This window comes from Rhinolophus sinicus, chromosome 4 (genome assembly GCF_057876585.1).
Source record: "Rhinolophus sinicus isolate RSI-liver-muscle chromosome 4, RSI-T2T, whole genome shotgun sequence".
NCBI lineage: Eukaryota > Metazoa > Chordata > Mammalia > Chiroptera > Rhinolophidae > Rhinolophus > Rhinolophus sinicus.
Window position 1 is genome coordinate 2,856,969 of NC_142504.1, and position 19,187 is coordinate 2,876,155.

The 19,187-nt window shown below is 55.2% G+C and overlaps 1 protein-coding gene across 8 annotated transcripts in view; it reads right to left on the minus strand.

Annotated features, from left to right (window-relative positions):
• Positions 1–7,857: 7,857 nt before the first annotated feature.
• COBL (cordon-bleu WH2 repeat protein) overlaps positions 7,858–19,187 on the minus strand; it is a 177,353-nt gene continuing 166,023 nt past the window's right edge. For 6 of the 8 annotated variants that reach the window (XM_074341030.2, XM_074341036.2, XM_074341033.2 and 3 more), the window contains 5 exons: positions 18,795–18,892; positions 16,033–17,927; positions 15,016–15,135; positions 14,134–14,397; positions 9,065–9,224 (listed from right to left, as the gene is read on the minus strand). In XM_074341030.2, coding sequence (XP_074197131.2) covers positions 9,207–9,224; positions 14,134–14,397; positions 15,016–15,135; positions 16,033–17,927; positions 18,795–18,892 — 2,395 coding nt within the window. In that variant the 3' untranslated portion in view covers positions 9,065–9,206. Of the gene's footprint in view, positions 9,225–14,133; positions 14,398–15,015; positions 15,136–16,032; positions 17,928–18,794; positions 18,893–19,187 lie in introns of all 8 variants that reach the window. The other 2 variants (XM_074341038.2, XM_074341031.2) reach the window with 1 other exon arrangement.

Below are 19,187 nucleotides of genomic sequence, written 5' to 3' on the forward strand. Positions count from 1 at the left end.
CTTAATTCTCATTATGAACTTATTCCTCGATGAGAATGTTTAGAATCTCCTGTGTGGCAAACAATTTTTCCCAGTTAGGAAATCAGTGCTGATGGCCAACGGCCCTTCTCTGAAGGTAAAACTCTCGCCCTATGGGAGTTATGGGCAGGAGTGCGACTTCCAAACAGTGTCCTCACAATGACACACACAGGCTGTACAGTTGGGTAGACTGGGGCTGCGTCCGGCTTGGCCTCTTCCTCGGGGAACGGTTATGGGCAGTGTTTATGCCTCCCTGTTTCCTCGTCTACAAAATGGGACCATATCACCGCCCACTCGTCTCCAGTAGACACTGAAGATGAAAGAAGCAATGCATGGAGGCCCTTCCACAGAGAGTGGTTTCCAGGAGGAGCGGCCACACTGTCCTTCAAACTGGGATGCCGTGAGCCTCGCTCCTCCTGCTGAATGGAACTGTTTCTGTGGCAGGAATTAAAGCCAGCACTGGGGTTTGTCTGTTGCTTGATTCTTAATCTAGTCCCACCAAAGACTCCCCGTGTCCACATGGCCAAGCCAGCCTGAGAAGATGCCAGCTGAACAAAGCCCCACCCCCACCCCTTCCCTGCTTCCTACTGTTTGTACTTTGATAATCCCCAAAGCCTGTGCAGACTTCCACTATTTAAAAAGGGTCCTGTTAAGCAATCAGAAGTCACCTGCATGCAGAGAGAGTCACCCGCGCGTGCTGGCAATGGCGGTGCTGATGCAGATGCCACAGTACCTGCCTGCTGCTAGAAGCAGGGCTGGCACCTGCTCCTGGTTGTGAAACTCTGTGCAGCTGTTTGCCAAGTGTTCCAGGCATTCTTCGTGATAGGTGCCATGACATGTTAATTACCAGTAAGCTTGCTTGGCCACACATCCTTTCCTGGCAGCATGTGTGTGTGTGTGTGTGTGGGGGGAAACTTTCTGCAAACTGGAAGGCAGATGGGTGGGTTAATTCTTGTAAAAAGCAACTGTCTGGTGCCAGAGCGAAGCGGTGCTGAAGGCTTCCCACTGTGCAGCACGGTGGTGAGGAGATAGGCATCTCTCCCTGCCGCCTGCAGGGCTGGGAAGTCAAGGCCTGGACACAAGAGGGTTTTCAAGTAGGAGCAGGAAACCTGCAGAGTGAGAGCTGTGTGAAGTTAGATCCTTGGCTGAGGGAACCCCGAGAAGACCCCGCCTACCTCTGGATACCTCTGCAGGCTAGCTCCTGGCAGCAGGCGGGTCTCTTCACCCCCACCACACACACACACAGGCACACGCACACATATGCACACACACATATGCACACACATACACACACACGCACACACACACTCGCACACACATGCCCTCTCCCGCCTCCTCACACCGACCAGGACTGTCTCACACAGTGTGAGAGCTTTGCCACTTGCCTTGTCCAGATAACATGATCAAATGTCGAAGCAGACAGACACTGGGCAAACCCGGAACGTTCAGTGCACGACGTCCCCGTAACCTGCATCAGTGGAGGCAGATGGTGCAGGTGCGAGCAGTGGGCCACGGAGGCAGTGGCCCGAGTGAGGCTGGCAGATCAGCAGACGGCAGAATGGCCTTGCCCAAAGGACAGCCTTGGGCCACTGTCCACCAGCATGGGGTCCACTGTGGGGGGAACGGCCCCTGCAGCTGTCCTGCTCACCGTGCTCCTTAGTGACGGCATGATGGCAACTGTTCACGTTTCTGTGACACCTAGAGGAACGTGGAGGCCACTACACAGACAGCTGGACAAGCCCACCTCTCTGAGGGCTGGGCATCGGGCTCGATGGCTCGGTGCACGTCAGGGGGAGTTGGGTCCTCACCAGGGTCCTAGGTGCTGGGAGGTGGCACTCAGCAGAATGTGATGTGAGGATCCCTGCATCACCAAGTGTAGCAAAGTGAGGATTAATGGCCAGAAAGCAAGAGAGTGACTCCTATAGGTCAGGAAGCCACGTTCAAGGGCTTTTGTGGCTTGTCCAAAGCCCTGTGGTCAGTGGGCGATGGAGCTGGGGTGGAAACGGGTGAGCTTGCCCAGCCCCTGCTCATCCACCCCCACGGCTGGAGCTGGCCTCTTCTGCCTCTGCCGTATAGACAGTGACTCCTGAAGTAGAGGACACCCTTCCTTGGGATTTGGGGGACATTTTATATTGGGGTTAAAGGACAGTATTTGAGCCATCCCTTTGAAGAGCCAGCACTTCATGAGTTTTATTTTGACGTTAGGTAGAACACGATTTCTCGCTCTCTTCATGAAAAGACACAGGTGAGCGAGGAAAGAACTTGCACACCTCACAAGCTCAGAGGCCCTGGTGGCCTCCTGATGACATGCAGGCGCGTGTGGCACAGGCAGGCAGCCTGTGGGAGAGCCCGGGGACGGACACGGTGACCCCGCGGCCCTAGGCCAGGCCCCTGCGTCTGTGAGCAGCCCCCTCACTGGCGGAGCAGTCTCGGCCCGTGGCCCCATCTCTCAGTCTCCCTTTCTGCCCGGCCAGTGGCAGGGTGCTCACGGCATGTCAATCATCCTGCGAGCATTCCCATCTGCCTCGCTGAGGTCTTCCACTGTATTGAACTGCCAACCTGGAGAAGACGGCAGTCTGGAACCTTCTGTGGGGCCTGTCCAATGACAACAGGAGGATGATGGTCTGGCTGGGGACAAGATGTAACAAGAAAACACCAAAGGCCACAACTGTGTCCACGCCAGCCCTGGGGAAGCAGGGACTTCCGAGTCTGCTTCCTACTGGATCCGCTGAATCAGGATGCGTGGGGCTCTGTCGGGCCAACCCACTGGTTCCTGGGTAAGGTCAGCTCTTCGACATATGAATTTAAGGGGCTACAATTTAGCCCATAGCAGTGACCTCAAGAGCTTCACGGGTGCCCTGATGTTCCATCTCCCAGAGCTTATTCGGGGTGCCCACGTCATCCTGACCCCTGGGTGTTTACTGTCCTGTCTGGGAGTTCAGACCCCAGACTTGAGGTCACTGGTGAAACCTCTCCATTTCTGGAAGGTACATCTGCCTGTCACGGCCCTCGAGACCTCTGGGAGTCAGCCAGTAGGAGAGACGCATGTTGTGGGGGCACAAAGAATTTAGTCCCACCTGTCTATGTTCTGCTGGCTGGGCTAAGAAATGAGCTAACATGAGACAGATTAGTGGGAGAAAATGAGCCCCTTTACTGTGTGTACACATCTGGGGTGCATAAGCACCTGAGGCCTGGTGACATACAGGCAGGGCAGGCGTATGTGCCATCTGGATCTAAGGGAGGGTTGGGACTTGAAAGGGCAGGGAGGCAATTGACATGGAGATGGAAAGGAGATGTTTGGTGAATCAATGTTTGCTGGGGCATCTTTAACAATGAGACACAGAGAGGACTCTGACCCGAGGGGCCTCGGTGGGTCCTCCCTGACTCTCACCTCGTTCATGTTAAACACGCTTACCTGTGACGGTCCCTCCCTTCTGGAGCAGGTCCTCTGTCTAAATTCTCTTAGGCAGGTAGAGAGACGGGCAAAGGTTTTTCCTGCGTCTTTTGCTTCTTAAAACTAACCAGCGTAATATCCCAAAGCAGCATATACTTCCCTTATAGCTCTGACCGCCCCTCCTGGATTTCTGGCTCACGTGATGGACGGTGTGGCAAAAGGTAACACAGGTAGCTGCACTACCTAGGCCCAGGCTTAGCTAGCTTTGGGAATGCAGAAAAGGTTCTCTCATCATAGGTACAATTACAAACAAAACCAAACAAACAAAAATACCCTTGCAATTAGAGAAAGCACAGTGCAACCTACAATTGCATCAATTACACATAAATGATGGGAAAGGTAGTGTCCCCGGTTTAACGTATTTTACTCACCACACCTGGTTACTGAGGCTTGATTCCTTCACTGGTCACATACGGGACGTCTTGGTGGCCTTGTGCCTGTTTGCAGTTTCTGATACTTTCTGGAACTCTCCGTATGAGCTGGATCTTGCGGTCGCCAAGAAAACCCTCCGAGCTTCCCCCAGGCAAACTGCCAGCCCTCACCCCTCTCCCACTCCCTGCACTTCGATGGCTAGAGCTGACTTCCTACTGACTTTACTTCCTCCCCTTGCTCCTTTCTGAGCCATCAACCATTCTGTAGACAGAGGGATGTTTCTACGTTGCTCCTCCTGACAGACTCTCCAGTGACTCCTGATGGACCCCGGGATGACGTCCACGCTGCAGCTTAGAAAGCTCCAGAACCTTCCACGGTTTTCCTCAGAAATGTCCACCTCGCTCCGTTTTGCTCTGGCTTTACTGCACCCTTTCTCTCGGTCTAGAACCCACGGCTAACTCCTCATTCTTTGGTCATCAACTCAGGTGTCACCTCCAAGAAGCTTCTGGACACCCCTAGCTGGGGTTTGGGGCCTATATTCTACGTGTCCGCAGCACCCTGCACTTGTGACGCGCCCCACCACTTGTCTGCACCCCCTCCCTGCCCCACAAACAGAGATCTCCTTATGGGAGGGGCTGGGCCCTGCTCTCACTGGTTCTCCAGCACATAGCCCAGTGGCCGCCAGAATTTAAGGAGAGGAACATACAGCCCTACTGATGCCCGTTCATGTCTAAGTCTGCTCAAGACCTGTGCTCTTCTCTCTTCGTTCTGGAAATCTCCTAAGAGTTCCAAAGCTGATGTATTGGCCACATGGCCATGCAATTACTAACTGGAAATTCTCGGTACCTAACTCATACTGCTGGCATCTTCCAGCTTGTGCCATTTTTGGGTCCCTGGAAATTCCACATTACTAGTGAATCACCCTTTGCAGTTATTCTATAATTCATCAATATTGTCCAATTTCTTAAATGTTTTTTCCCCTGGGAGTTGGCTCATTTCAGGGCCGTAAGAGACAGGAATAAAGTAGCTTGCTAAATCATAATGATGAAAATACGAGACTGACTTTTTATCCTTGCAATCAGACAAGCTCATTCATTACACGGAAAGCTGGGAGCAGCTTTGGGCTTCTTGGCCACGTGCATGATTTGGGAAGGGAAATTAACGAATGATTAACTTGTGGTAAACAAGAGCAGTGGATGCACATTTCCTCTGTCATAATAACGTAAGCAGAAATGGGGGACTGCAAACCTGCCATCGGTGCAGAGAACATTACACCCTGTGTCACCTGGAAGACCGACCGTCCCACAGAAGCCAGATGGTCAGTGGTGGTGTCCACCCACCACAGGCATCTGTGCTTTCAGACACCGCTGTTGTGATGATGGACTGAGCTTTTGTCTCCTTTGCCTTTTCCTCATCAGGCACTGGGCTATTCCGTTCGCCCTTCCAGAACGTTTTCTGTCTTTCCCACCTCACGGTCTTCACCCTGGGAGGCTGGCCATTGTGGATTGCACCGAGCTCCCTGTCCTGTGAGTTCTGGCTGGGTGTGGACCATGGGAAGCACTGGAAGAGACAGCAGGGCAGAAGAGAGAGTTTGGGGTGTTTATTGTCTGTGCCAGGCCACAGTCTGGCAGTAGCTGTACTTCTCTCTCCGAGGTCACATCTTCTGTCCTCCGCCACCTCTAGAACCCTTGCCAGTTTGCAGTGTCTGTTCCTGGCCTTGCCCTTCCCGACTGAGGGCTGGGTAAGACCCTCCCCATGGTGGCCCTGGGCTTGCCACTGTCCTTGACCCCTGCCCACCCTGGTATTAAGTTTTCCTCAAATCAGCCATCTCTGTGGGGCTTTTTCTTGGACTCTGGCTGACACAAGCAACAGAGAGATCTTTCTGCCTGAAACACACAATTCCAGAATAGCGGGCGTCTAGACTCACTAAGTCCAAATCCTTCACTTTACAGATGAAGAGACCAAAGCTCATGGAGCAGGGGAGACTGGCCCCCGCCCCCACCCGCTGTAGTTTAGACTAGGACTTACGGCTCGTCTTTTCAGACCAGTGTTCTCAACTCTGTGCCAAACAGCCTGAATCAAATACTTGAGCTTCCTTGTAATAACGGTTACCGTCTACTGGGGGCCTCCTACATGCAGGCTCCCTGCTAAGTGCACGTGTGTCTTCTTTAGCACTCACGACCTTACGATGTCCTTGCTGCCCTTTTGCTCCCGTTGTAGATGAGGAAACTCAGAGGCTAGATCGCTGTCCTGGTCACGTGGCCTGGGCACTGTGTGGCAGCCAGGATCGCAGCTGGTCTTTCTGACTCCAGCGTCATGTTCAAACCACCCTGCAACATGCCTCTTGGCAGTACCTGTCCTGTGGGCCGAACCTGAAACCAGAGCGATGATTGAGATGCGGGTGTGGAGTTCCCACCGTTCCCACCGGTCGGCAGTTCCCAGAGCTGAAACTGCCACCCTGATGGGACAAGTCCTCAGAACGGTCGCCCCTCTCAGGCGGGAGCCCATGGAAAACAGGGCCATGGGCTGACAGCCACGCTGCCACAGGGAAGATGGAGATTCCCAGGGCGTCGGAGGCAAGCTGGAGTCGAGTCAGAACTGACTCTCAACGTCACGGGACCAGGGACAGGGGAGCCAGCGGCACTTGGACACTGTTTACCCGAGAGCCGTGCCCCTCACCCAGGCAGGCTTGGACTCACACACAGTGAGTCCATGCCTATGTTTTAAATGATCAAATTAGCACTTGCTTAATAAAGAAAATCTGGTGAAAGCGAGGAAATAGAGAAGAGAAAATAAATAAACCCTCCCAGCTTGGGAATGTGACCACTTTCCCCTTGAGAGCCAGTGGTCTGGGGAATCTATGTCAGGAAAGATGTTCCAGATGTGGTGTGACAAGGAGCCCACCCGGGAACCCGCTGCCGCGTCCCCTCGTGGCCCCACATCTGGTTCTGCTGCCTGGGGACCTCAGGGCACTGGGACAGCCCCAGCCCTGGAGCCTCCTGGGCCTCACTCAGACTCGCGCCAGCTGGGTCACCTTGAGAAGTCATGTCTTCTGATCTTCACTATCCTCTCTGCAAGAGGAGCTTATAAGCATCGCCGACGGCTCTTACAGCAGCTGCATCTCTACTGGGGAGCAAGTGGGCGTACTGGGCTTGTCTCGCCCCTCCCCAGGGCGCCCCTCTCATCTCCTATCAGACAGGGCTCAGGTGGCAGGGGACTCAGAGCCGCCATGTCTGGGAGAGCCGAGCCAGAACTCCTCATCAGGAAGCTGAGCCCCGGTGGGACTGGGGGAGCCCAGGAACCCTTAGAAGACGCCTCCAAGTCAGCTTCCCGCTCTGTCCCCTAACGAGACTTTCTGCATGAACCCTCCTGGTGTTTTGCCCTTGGGACCAGGAAATGTTCAGATTAGGTCACGCAGTTGCTCACCAGGAAATCGCATGGGGCCTTGCTGGTTTCTAAGTCTTATTTATTAGCAGTGGGGACCTCCCTGCTTACAAGGCCACCCAAAAAAGTAGGAAGGATGAGATCTCCCACAGGACCCACACTGTTTGCTGGATGCTGAAGTGACACCAGGTCACAGGACAGGGTTGCAGCTGTGTCGAGCGAGATCCCCGGCTGTAGAGTTCTGACAGCAGAGCCCCCGTGTCCCCGTACCCAGACCTGTCACCTCAGGCCCACAGACACTGTACATGGTATGCCTTACTAATTAGGGGACCTTTCCCAGCCCTGGAGCCCAGGGAGAAGAAGGGTACATTTCCTGTCTACGATGACACTAAAAATGCTTCGTGTCTCAGTCTCCTGAGACAGGATCATTTCCTCTTGGCTTTATATCATCTGCTGCGGTGCAATCGGGAGAGAGCCAGATTTGGGGGTCACCACTGTGAGCGTCAACCCAGATTTTCCCACAGCAGCCATAAATATTTGTTGATTGAAAAAAAAATTTCTCCTTTCTATTTTGGGGACAGGATCTCCTAATAAACTATGGTCTGAAGTCATAAAATTGACACCATGGCTACAATTTCAGTGTTTTTATTTGTGGCACGAAAAGGCAACTAGTAGAGACAGCGTGGCTTTGGGGTGATTGGCTGGGTGCTCTCACCACCCCAGGGGAGGTGGGTGACGGCAATGAGACATTGCGGAGCCAGGTTTCCACACCACTGGCGTCCGGATCGGAAGTGGCCCGGGACATTCAGCTGACCCCACCCTGTCTGTCGTATCCTTAAGACAGAGATTTTATCTCATGAACTCTTCTTGATGTCTACTAACCTCTTAAGGAGCTGTTTTTCAATATAACGGTATGTTTTAGGGAGAGATGTGAAAAAGCACGGCTGCAGTCACCCTTTATTAAAAATACTGGTGACTGCGTGCCATGCGCTATAGGAAGACTGCCATAGGGCACACGGGAGACCACTGATCTGTTGGGCAACTGTCCAGATTTTTTTCTCAAATCATGAAATTTTAGCACAATCTTGGGTCCACCTCAGGGACATGCAGACACCAGCATCCCGGCTCCTGGCCCCATGCAGGGTTTCCAAGGCGCCCAGGGAGGTCACCAGGCTCCATACACAGCCCTCCTGAGGGAGGTCCGGTCTACTTCACAGCCCGTGGGGGACAACTGTCCAGGTGGGCACTGGCCGTGCACGCCACTGCCGTCCTGATCTCAGCCCCGCTGCTGCTGCAGAACTCAGAGCTGCCCCGTCCACAGTGCTCATGTGATTCTCATTCTGGGTGTCACCGCAGAGTTTTACACCTCAGCTGCTCCGATCATCGTGTGGCCCCTCCACGAGCTTTGTCTCCCAAATTGCTGAGGAATAAGAACTCGCAGTTTCATTACTCTACAACGTCACCGTTGAAAAGCCTTGACTTTTTTTCTTACTACCCACGTAGGATGTTACATTCAGCTTGTTTCAATTGGTTTAGATCTTTTTCCCCTAGAACTCAAAAGACGTTAAACAACTAGATGGTTTTAAGCATTGACATGTGGTTAAAAACAACAACAACAAAAAAACTCTCGAAGGTCCAAACATTGGTCTAAGGCATAATTCTTTGCACTTCACCCATCTGTATAATTAAGTGTCGTGCTGGGCTCCAGCGTTTATATCCCCATCAACCTGCCAACAGAGTCATTTATTGGCAACTTTAAATATTCAGAGGCAAGACACATTTCCTTGGCACACAGCCACGCAGCAGAGCGGTGCTCCCCTCCCGTGAGCCATTATACAGGACGGAAATCAACGACGAGGTTTGGCCTGCAGACGAGGAAGCACAGCGAATCCTGAGGCCCTCGCTTGGGGCGTGCTCCCGCGGTGACTGTGGGCGTCCGACAGGTGGGTCTCGGCCGCGCTCTGCTCTTACTGTGCGGTCACACAAGCAGGGGCACCTGCAGCGAAGAAAGAGCCCCAGTTACTCAGGGTCCGTCAGGAAGGCAAGGCGCAGATGCCCGCGTGCTAAGAGTTGGCAGTGTAAAACTCTCCCAACATGCCAACGTTTTACACTGGTCCCCATTCAACTCGTAGCTCCAAAGAGAAAACTCAGAGGCACAAACATGCTTAAAGGCTGTCAAGGTCTCACTGTTGCTCAGGAGAGAAAACATGGAACCCTTGGGGCGTGCACGACGCAGCTGTAGAACCCAGCGTTCTCCCAGAGCCGTCAGGCGCCCGGCAGGTGCCCCAGCTCCAGCCCTGCCTCTGTCCTACTTGCCCGGTGGCCTCTAGCTGTGGTGCTTCTCTGCTGGGACACGACTCATCCTTCTTCAAGAACGAGCATTCATTCGCACACCCCGAAAGGCTCTCCTGTTCCATGTCCTCAGCCGGCCAATCAGATCACAGCCACTTGGCCATGCTCTCAGACACCCCAGCCTGCCTGCCACGCTGTCCCAACAGCCTCGTCGCCCCACCGCTGGTGTGGGGCTCCTGGGGGACCACGACAGGCTCACCACTACATCCCGGGTGTATAACGTTCGGGCTGCTGAGTGTCTATGGCAGGAACGACCTCACACGTGACTGTTCCAATGGGAGGCGAAAGCTCAGACTTCCCCTTCCTTCTGCCCCACACCTTCTGCAATAGCTCATCTGCGGACAATTTGATTGGCAGAATTTTGAGGGACTATTTTTGTGCCTCTAAGGGCGAAGGTTGACAGCATCTTTTTAAAAAGGGACAGATTTGTGTGGAAGAACGTGGGCATTCTCATGGCACTCAACGTGTTCTAAAATGAACGGTGTCATGCCCAGGCCTCCCGTCCTGCTTCTCAGTGTGTCATCACAGCGAATATCCATGGACACAAAGAGATTTCTTTAAACACTAACAAGCACCACCCGGATATTTTGTGTGTGCTCACTGCACGTACGGCACCATTTCCAGCACTGGACAAGTCTCATCTCATTAACACCTCAGCTCAACCACATAAGCGATTTGCTAGTGTGTTGTTCTCATTGCGGGTATTGCCTCCAACGTAAGGATGAGGAAACGCAGGTTCAGAGAGGGTAACTTGCACCTGATCAAATACTCGCAAGGAGCACCCCCGCAGGCTCACATGACCAGAACGTGGTCCCACACTGCTGGCCCTCACAGCCCAACCTGCCTTTTGTCTTGACGAGCATGCCAGCCCCCCAGCCTCCCAGCTCCATCAGCCTCCTCCACACCCAGCTGAGAAACGAAACGCAGGACGAGAAGGGGTGTTGAGGGACATGACCCAACTCTGAACCTACTGAGTTTCAGCGTGTGGCATACACACGATGACTGGAAACGCACTGGATGCACAGGCGACGCCTGGGATGGAGACAGAAGTGGGGGCAGCGGAGTCTGGACGGCGATGGGGCTGCCCCAGGGAGAGTGAGCAGATTTGGGAGAGAGAAGGTCGTAGGACTAGGTCCTGGGCCCAAGTGCCGGCTTGGGCAGAGGAAGAGGTGTCCAAAGGGGGCTCTGAACATGCAGCCAGAGGCAGGGGACAATCTGCGACGTGGGTACAACAGCAGCCAACACGGCTAAGAGACCCAGAGGGGCCCCCAAAGGTGGGAAACACAGATGAGCTTATTTTTAAAGAGCATGTAAGTTATCTTTTCAAATAGGCTCCATGCATTTCTCTTTAAACTTCAGACACCTTAGAGCAGGGGTGTCCAAACTTTTTTCAACGTTTTTCACCAAGGGCCATACGTGGTAAAATACACAAACAGCCGGGCCACTCACTTGAGGTGAAGTACGTATTGCCTCACCTGGTTTATTTAAGTAAACTAAATATATTTTTGGAATTTGCTGTGGGCCAATTAAACAATGGATCGTGGGCCGCAGTTGGCCCGCGGGCCGCAGTTTGGACACCCTTGCCTTAGAGGTTCAAGTGCCATAATATACACTGAGCACATTTGTGCAAAGCCAGCAGAAATCTCCATGGCCCACGCCTTGCAGACAAGTGCCATCTGAGCAGGCGTCTTAGAAAAAAGCAGCCGGCCCTGCTGCCTGAACTGCACGGGTGCCCTGTGCCACAGGTCCGCTCCACACCAACTAGGATGGCAAGCCACTAGAAAATGAAGTCAGGGACACACCTCCAGGAGAAGAAATCATTGGTTCCAGGGGAAGCCAGCTTGGCCCAGCCACACCCGTGTGTCCCCGACAGCAGCTGACCTGGGGCTGCTGGAAAATGCTGCCACATTTCCTTCAGCAGGTTTTCCGTGATTCTGAGATGCAGAGTGTGAGGGGGACAAGTTCCGGGCCACTGGGCACAGCAGTGACACTGTCCGGTCGTCAGCCCCAGGTACCCGTTAACATGCATCTGAGTAGAGCAGTGATAAAGAGTAAAGGGCATGGTCTCCTCTGTCACACTCCTCCTGGTCACTCAGACCTGGCCTTTAGTCCAAGGGCATCTTGTAAACTGTTCAGGCATGAAAAGCTCAGATGTGCCATGTAAATATTTACTGCCCTGGCCTTTCCAGGATGGAGAAGGCAGGTCACAACACTCAGACTAATCCAACAAACAATCAAAACGTGGGCTTTCAAATGCCACTTGTGGCAGCTGAACGAAAGCTGAGATTGTGACAAACAGCCGCCTGGCCTTGGGCCCCAGCCAGAACTTTATGGCCACAAGGACCTTTCCCAGACACGCCCAGCTCTCGTGCTGCCCGCCTGGCAACGCAGCTGCACACACTCCCTTCTGCGTCATCACCAAATGCCCAGCTGGCCCTTCTCTCTCTGCCCACCCCACTCTCCCAGCTTTTCTCCCCACTTTCTTTCTCAAAGCACAGCTTCCTTTGTTCCTTTTTTTTTGTTTTCTTTTTTTTTTCTTTTCATTCTTTCTGGAAGGCACAGGAGAGCATCTCAGAGAGAGAACTCCTGGGGTGTAAAGTGGAAGTGGTCAGGCACTTCCCAGCTGTGTGGCCTTAGGCAAGCTGCTGACCTCTCTGGGCCCCTGCTTCTGACGACTCCTGCAAGGTGGAGAGAGCGGTGTCTATTTTGAAAAGATCCAAAGCCCGTCAGCGAGGTGACTGTATGTCAGAGACGAGTGCAGTGTGTGGCCACAGGCTTTCCACACTGCATTCAGTGTTACTCAGAGGACACCGAAAGCCCCACTGGCAAACCTGCGTGTAGAGCCCTTTGGGAAATACTTGAAAACTGAGGTTTATAGGCTCAAAGCCCCAGAAAGTCCGAGTCCGGATCTAGATGTCCTGTGCATTTTACTTTGAGAAAAACCCTGTTTGAGAAACTAAGAAACATCCTTGGGGGCCAGCGGGGCTATGAGGGCAGATCCCTGCCCATGTCACTTAGACTCTGCGAGGACGACTTTTGAAAGATTGGCACTTTCAGCCCGAGATTTGGACGCGTCTGGAGGAGACGTGTCTCGAGGCTGAAGGTACAGATGTGTGTCCAGCAGAAGTCACGCGCTCTCACTTCCAGGACCCTCACTTAGCCATTCACCCCAATTTCTTCACTCTCCCTCATTTTACATAATATAACTATATAAGTTCATCAACACATACATTCCATAGAAATAACAAAAATAATTAAAACGAAAGAAAGAAAACCCACAAGCCCTCCACAATTTTTAACTGCCCTCCCCTCCGGAGGGGGAGTGTGAAGCCTGCCCCTGCCCAGTGCCATTTGGTTAAGGACACTTCCCCTCTCCAGCGTCCCGAGGTGGGGGTGGGGCTATGCGCTCGGTGATAATGGCCAGCGTCCGAGCTACGTGATGTCTCGGGTCCTACTGAGGTGCACATGCCACTGCTCCTCACTGTCACACGGGGCAAGCTCTGGGGGCCCGAGAGCCATGGCAGGGGCCCTGTGGAAGCTCTGGTCAGTGGGCGTGCAGGCCGTTCCTGCGCAGGAAGCCCCTCTGGGCACCTGTGGCTGCAGTGGGTACTGCCCCTGGGGGCCATGCCGCCTGAGGAGGGAGGGCCTCTTCCCCTGTCCTCTGCTGCCACTGGCTCCTGAGGGGAACAGGAATGCAAGCTGCCTTTTTATTCTGAGCAGTGCTGCCAGCCCTACGTGAACCTGGCCCACCGTCCTGGGGCCCCCGCCCCCTTCAGAGCACACAGCAGGGGTCACCTGCTTCCAGGTCCTGTCTGTACCCACACTGACCTGTCTGAGTCCCAGTTACTTGTGCACTTTGTATGGAAAATGAGGACCCTTAGCAGTGAGCCCTCCTGCGCATGTGGCTACGCGTGTAGTATCTGGAAACAATCTCTCAGAGGAGAAGACCTACTGCTCGCCTCCTGTACCAGCAAAACTCCCCAGACCCACTGCAAGTTACGGACTGGTCTGGAGTGGAAACAGCTCTCAGAAGCCGTCGGCCCAAGTACCCCTTTAACTTGGGACTGTCATCGTGGGGGCCACAAATCCTATGGCTGTCAGGGACCCAGGCAGGTGAGCAGCCCAGCAAAGTCCACGCAGTGTGTGTTCTGCCTCACGGACTTCAAACCCAATCATTTTCAAACACGATGCCAGGGAGGGAAATGAAAGAAAGAAATTATACTCTCACCCCGAGTGTGACACGTGCTCTGCAGGACACAGCACAGGTTCCTGGTCAGCCTGTCCCTGGACCCATCAGGGTAGGTGGTGCACGTGTGCTCAGGGGCCAGCAGGGAGGTGAGCCCCCCAGAACCCCAGGAGCTAATCTGGGCTGACCTCCCCACCCGGCTGAGGGCGTACATGGCCCCTCCGGTCAGTGTGGTCCAGGACGCACTGCTGCCAACCCTCCTCCCTGGCTGCTGCCTCGTGCCTGGTGGTCCCACCTATAGGCGCGTGGCCCTCCTCCACCTCCCTGTCACCCCACAGAGGCTCACACACAGCCCCTCGTCCGTCACCTTTCTCAACCTGGCGGCCCCGGTGCCTGAGCGGATGGCGTCCATCAAAGCCTGCCTGGCGTCCACCGGGTTGTCGAGGGGGCCTGAGCTGGACCTGGACACTGTCCTGGATGTGGAGAGAGTCGGGGCAGCCGGAGGGGCTGGGGGCGGCAGGGCGGGCGGGGGCTGACCGCCGAGGTCTTCCAGCCCTGTGGGTCCCGACCCATTTGCAGACCTCGCAGCATCCCGGAAACTCCGGAGCTCCTCAGAGGCAGAGGACGTCACCTAGCAAAGACACGGTTAAATGACACCTGAAGGGCCTTTCCGTGGGCAGTGCACGGCTGCCTTACCCCACAGCCAGCCCGGAGGGGTGTCTGCTCGCGTCCCGAGCTCCTCCAGTGCCAGTGACTGGCGGCAGGGAGCAAGGTGGCACTTGTGCCTTACTGAGCTCCCTGCGGCCTGCTTGTGTTGGCACGTGAGGACCGGCCTGAGGGCCGCACACACCAGCACGACTGACTGTTGGGAGGACACACACGCCACGCCCTGCGTGTGCCCATCATACTCGCTGTTCCTGGGGTCCTGGGTGTGGGAGCGGGATGACACCCTCTCACCCTAAACTCGAGTCCCCGTTGGCTCCTAAGGTCAGGTCAGGTCAGTGCCAGGTGTTACTTCTGGGGTGATCTAAGCCCTGAAGCCACGCTGGGCACCCCAGGAACTGACTCAGTGCTGGGGAGGCAGGTGGGAAAGGGAGGGGAGCCTCTGGGCGCTCTGGCCTGTCCTGTGCAGTGGCCGGTCTGAGTGGCGGTGGGGCGGGCCGTTCCCGGGATGGCCCCCATCAGCTCACACCGGCCTGCGTTCTGCAGCCCCACAGGGCCCAGGAAGCCGTGTGGGCTCTCGCCTTACCTTCCGCAGGCTGCTGGCACCACGATGCCCTCGGATGGCTGCCAGCAGGGCCGAATGCTCGCTTTCCGTGTCCGTGTAGGACGGCTTCTTCAGGCCTCCCTCTGAGCTGGGCTCTGCAGTCTAGGGACAGTGCAGCACACGTCACTCAGGAGATGGAGAAATGCCAGGTGGCAGGCAGCACAAAGGACAACCAATGCCCAGCAGCTGAGTCCTGTGGGATCCATCCTACAGTCCCTCTCTGTCAGAGGCAGGATGCTTCCCCACAGGACACACCCAACTGAGAGGCTGCAGTGAACCGACGTGACATAACAACCACAGGCTATGTATCTGGGGCCTCGGGCAATGCCTCGTATGTCCTGGCTTTCCAGAGCTGATATGTGCTGTTAAGTCCTGCAGACCTGGGTGGGGATCCTGGGTCCCCACTGGCTGGCAGTGTGACCCGGGGCCTGTGTTTGCTCACCTGCAAGATGCAGGAAGCAGTTCCAGTCATGCGTGGGGACTCCCCGGCTTGTCAGTCTTAATGGCGCCCGTTGGGAGCGATATTCCTGTCATAACACCTCATCTGATTTTGGAGACAATTTTATGTGGTGTAGCAATTCAATGAGATATTTGCAATGCATCAAATGCTTAGATAAGGGGAAGGGGTGCCCTAAACAGTTCCTATTGTGACTGAAGGACGTCGGGCAGGAGTGGCCTGTCCGGACTGCCCACCTGCTCTCTCCACTGTTCAGGGCCAGTGTGGATGACGCACCCACCGCTCCACCACCAGGACTGTTTACTGGGACATCTTTGCCTGGGGTAGGCAGGGCCTGAAGGCAGAGAGGACAGGCCCAGTGGCTTTCTGTCCTAGTGGTTCTGCTCGGATACTCCGTGGGCAGTGAGGCAGAAATCTGGTGAAAACGAACCCGTGCGGACCCCTGCGTGTCCTTGCCGTCCCCTCCCCCAGTGCCAGCTGAGGACCAGGCCCGAGCACGGAGGCGACAGGCCCCCTGCAACAGGTGCCTGCGTGGTGCTCACCTTGCGCAGCCTGTCCTTGCCCCCCGCCGAGTGGATGGCCTCCATGAGGGCACTGTGCAGGGACGTGTCTTTGGGTGCCGGCCTCTGGACAACAGGTCTGAACTTCTTCTTTGGCCCGAAGATGCTGGGTGACGATGGACCGTCGGCATCATGTATGTCCGTGCATAACACACTGGGCTTCTGCTCCTGCTCGGGGACGGCGTGGCTATTCATGCCGGACGCTCTCGGAGAGGGAGGGGGCTCACTGTGGATGGAGACCCACCTGGAGCCATTCACCAGGGCCCTGTCAGGAGCCTGGTCTGCTCCCAAGCGAGGAGGTGGGGGGCTGGTGCTGACCGGCCTGCACGTGGGGTCAGATGCTGAGCTGGTCCTGTGGTGAATGGTGCTTTGCTTCCCACCGAAACCACAGCTCTGCCCCACGGAAACATGATCCCTGTGGGAAGCTGTGACTACTGGGACGTAGGGACTTCTGTGGGTGCCAGCAGGGCAGTCCTGAGTGGACAGCTTTCCATGGGGGCCACTGACCTGCCCTCTGGGATGGGCTCCTACTGCTGATTCTTCCCCGTTGGTGCTGGGAAGGTGACCACATGGCGACTTTGCCTCATCTTTACCTAAGCGTGACTCTGGGCTGGGGCTGGGGGTGGCACCGGCTTTCGCAGAGGGGGGCCGTCCGGTGAGCTCTGGCGCTCTGCCTGTGTGGGTCTTCCCAGCATTGCCATGCTTCCTCGCCACGTCGGCGTGGGCTATAGGGGGCCCTATCCGCTTGGCAATGGCAGAGGCCACATACTGACTGGATGTTCTTCTCTGAGGCTTGAGAAACAGGACATGTGCGGCACTAGCTGCTGGCACTTTCGTGTGAGAAGTGGCTGCCGTGGGCGGCCGGCTCTCACCTGCCCCGAGATGTTTCCCATCGTCCTGCTGGGGGGACTGCTGCTGGGGCGATGTCACTTTGGGGTCCAGGAAGGTGGGCTCTGCTCCGAGCCTGCTTTCGGGATGCAGCGGTTTTGCTGGCGCGGCGGGGGTGGGGGTGACCGGTCTCTTGGCCGAGCCCTCTGTGTGCCAGCCAGAGTGCTTTTCCACAGAGTGGGACCTCCGGAATTCTCTGACTTTTCCAACGGGCTGCGTCTCTTTTTCAAGAGCAGAGGATGACAGGGCAATGGTCCTGCCCCCATTCACGTGGGGGCTCACCAGATTCCCCAGCTCGTCAATCTTAATGGCGCCCGTTGAGAGCGATACTCCCCTGTCGTAACACCTCATCTCTGATTTCGGAGGGACAATTTTGTATGTTGTAAGGCCGTGTTTCAGTCCGAAACTTCCGCCTGGGTTTTGGCCTCGCTGACACCATGACAGTGGTGCTGAGGTGTCCTTAGTGATGTCTCCCTTCTCCTCCAGTGGCGGAGAAGTTGCTCTCCTGACGGCCTGTGCCATCCCAGCAGGAGCAGAGCCACGTTCCTTGTCTCTGTCCTGGGCCTTTAGGTCACGCGTGTGCAGCTCTGAGGCAGCAGTCACCCTGGGCTCCATAACCCCTGGACCCACACCTTTACGGTTGTTGCACGAGGCCGTGCTGGCTTCTCTCCCAGCATCCCGGGCAGGGGCGGGTGAGGCCAGCACTTCCGCCCTCTTCCTTCCATGCTGCTGGCTGGGCCCAGCCTGGGCGGGAGGCAGGCAGGACAGCCTGCTGGCTGCGCTGCCCCTGTCAAAAGAGCCAGCGTTGTTGTTTTTGTTGGAAAACAATGCCGACTCCACAGGATCATCCAAAACCTCCCCTATGAATGTCACTGGGATCACGTCCGCGTCACTCTCGGCGATGACAGCACCTTGCATGTACGGACGAGACACCCCATTGATGGAGCCGGTGAGAGAGCTGGTGTCACTTTCGTAACTCTCTTCCATTTCTGCAAAGAAGTGCAAACACGAGTCACACATGTGCACAGATGTGCATGGTGCACGATTCCTAGGCTCCGAGGCTCAAGGTATCACATCAGACTGTGATTTCCCTGAGGCTACTGTTGTGTAACTTACTTGTGTTCATTGTAAAGTATCATTTCCGTTTCTAATCTGCATGTACCTGGGCCGGAGGCACCGTTTCCTTATTCAGCACAGGAGCAGCTGGTGGGTCCCCGATGTCTCAAGATGAGGGGGGGAGACACATTTTGCCAACGTCCTCCCCTTAAAAACAGATCCCTAATCTCAAGCCCTCTGGAAACACTGTGTCCTTGTACAGAACACAAAGGTGGATCTGGAGTTTGCCCCCGTCTTGCTCTTCACCACAGGCCTATCTGCATCAGCTCTGGCCTTACGGTGTCGCGCCCCCAGGTGCACCCTGAGAACAGCAGGTGCGAGCTGCTGCATTACAAAAGGCCCCCATGCAGGTCTGTGCCCTGCATTTTCCTGAGAGATGGAAAGGCTAGCCATGTTCATAAAGAAACCTGTGTGTCTGTGTGTCACCAGGGTTTCCCTGATTCACCTGGGTCCTGCAGGGCTGGTTTTCCTCTTCTTCATACCTGTGCAAGACTTGCTGATGTGTGACATCGGCATTACTCAGGGCAGGTTTTAGGCAGCTGTGCAGGCTTTGCACGGCGCTGCGCAGCCCCCTGAGGAAAAGCCCTGTGTGGCGCTGTGCTCAGCTGCACGTTTGCCCGCACACCCAGGCTTTCTGCAAACGGAGTTGCTCTCCCTCCTGCACACCCATGTGGGGTCGTTACACACAGCGCGTTGCTGCCACACAGTAGGATGTCCGAGTGTGGGAGGGTAGTTCTTACCTTCCAGATCGCCGTCCAGCTCTGCCAGGGTTTGCTGGAACTGTCCAGTGATAAACAGGTCTCTGTCATCATTGGCGGCTGCTGCGGCTTTCTCAGTTCTAGGGAAGACCAAAGAGAAAGCAAGAGCATTCATTCACTCCTCTTATTACTTACTTAATTTATTCTTTTCTAGAAATATCTGAGGACGGTATAAATCATATTCACATTCATACTGTTCTACACTCACTGGACCAATGTCATCCTTGGAGCTACTGAGACACAGATGGTGTATATGGGGTGTGTGTGTGTGTGTGTGTGTGTGTGTGAGAGAGGTGTGGCCACAAAGGGTCACAGCTCTGCACCCACACCGGCCCTGTGCACCCCACAGCCCGAGGACTAAGCCGTACCCGGCAG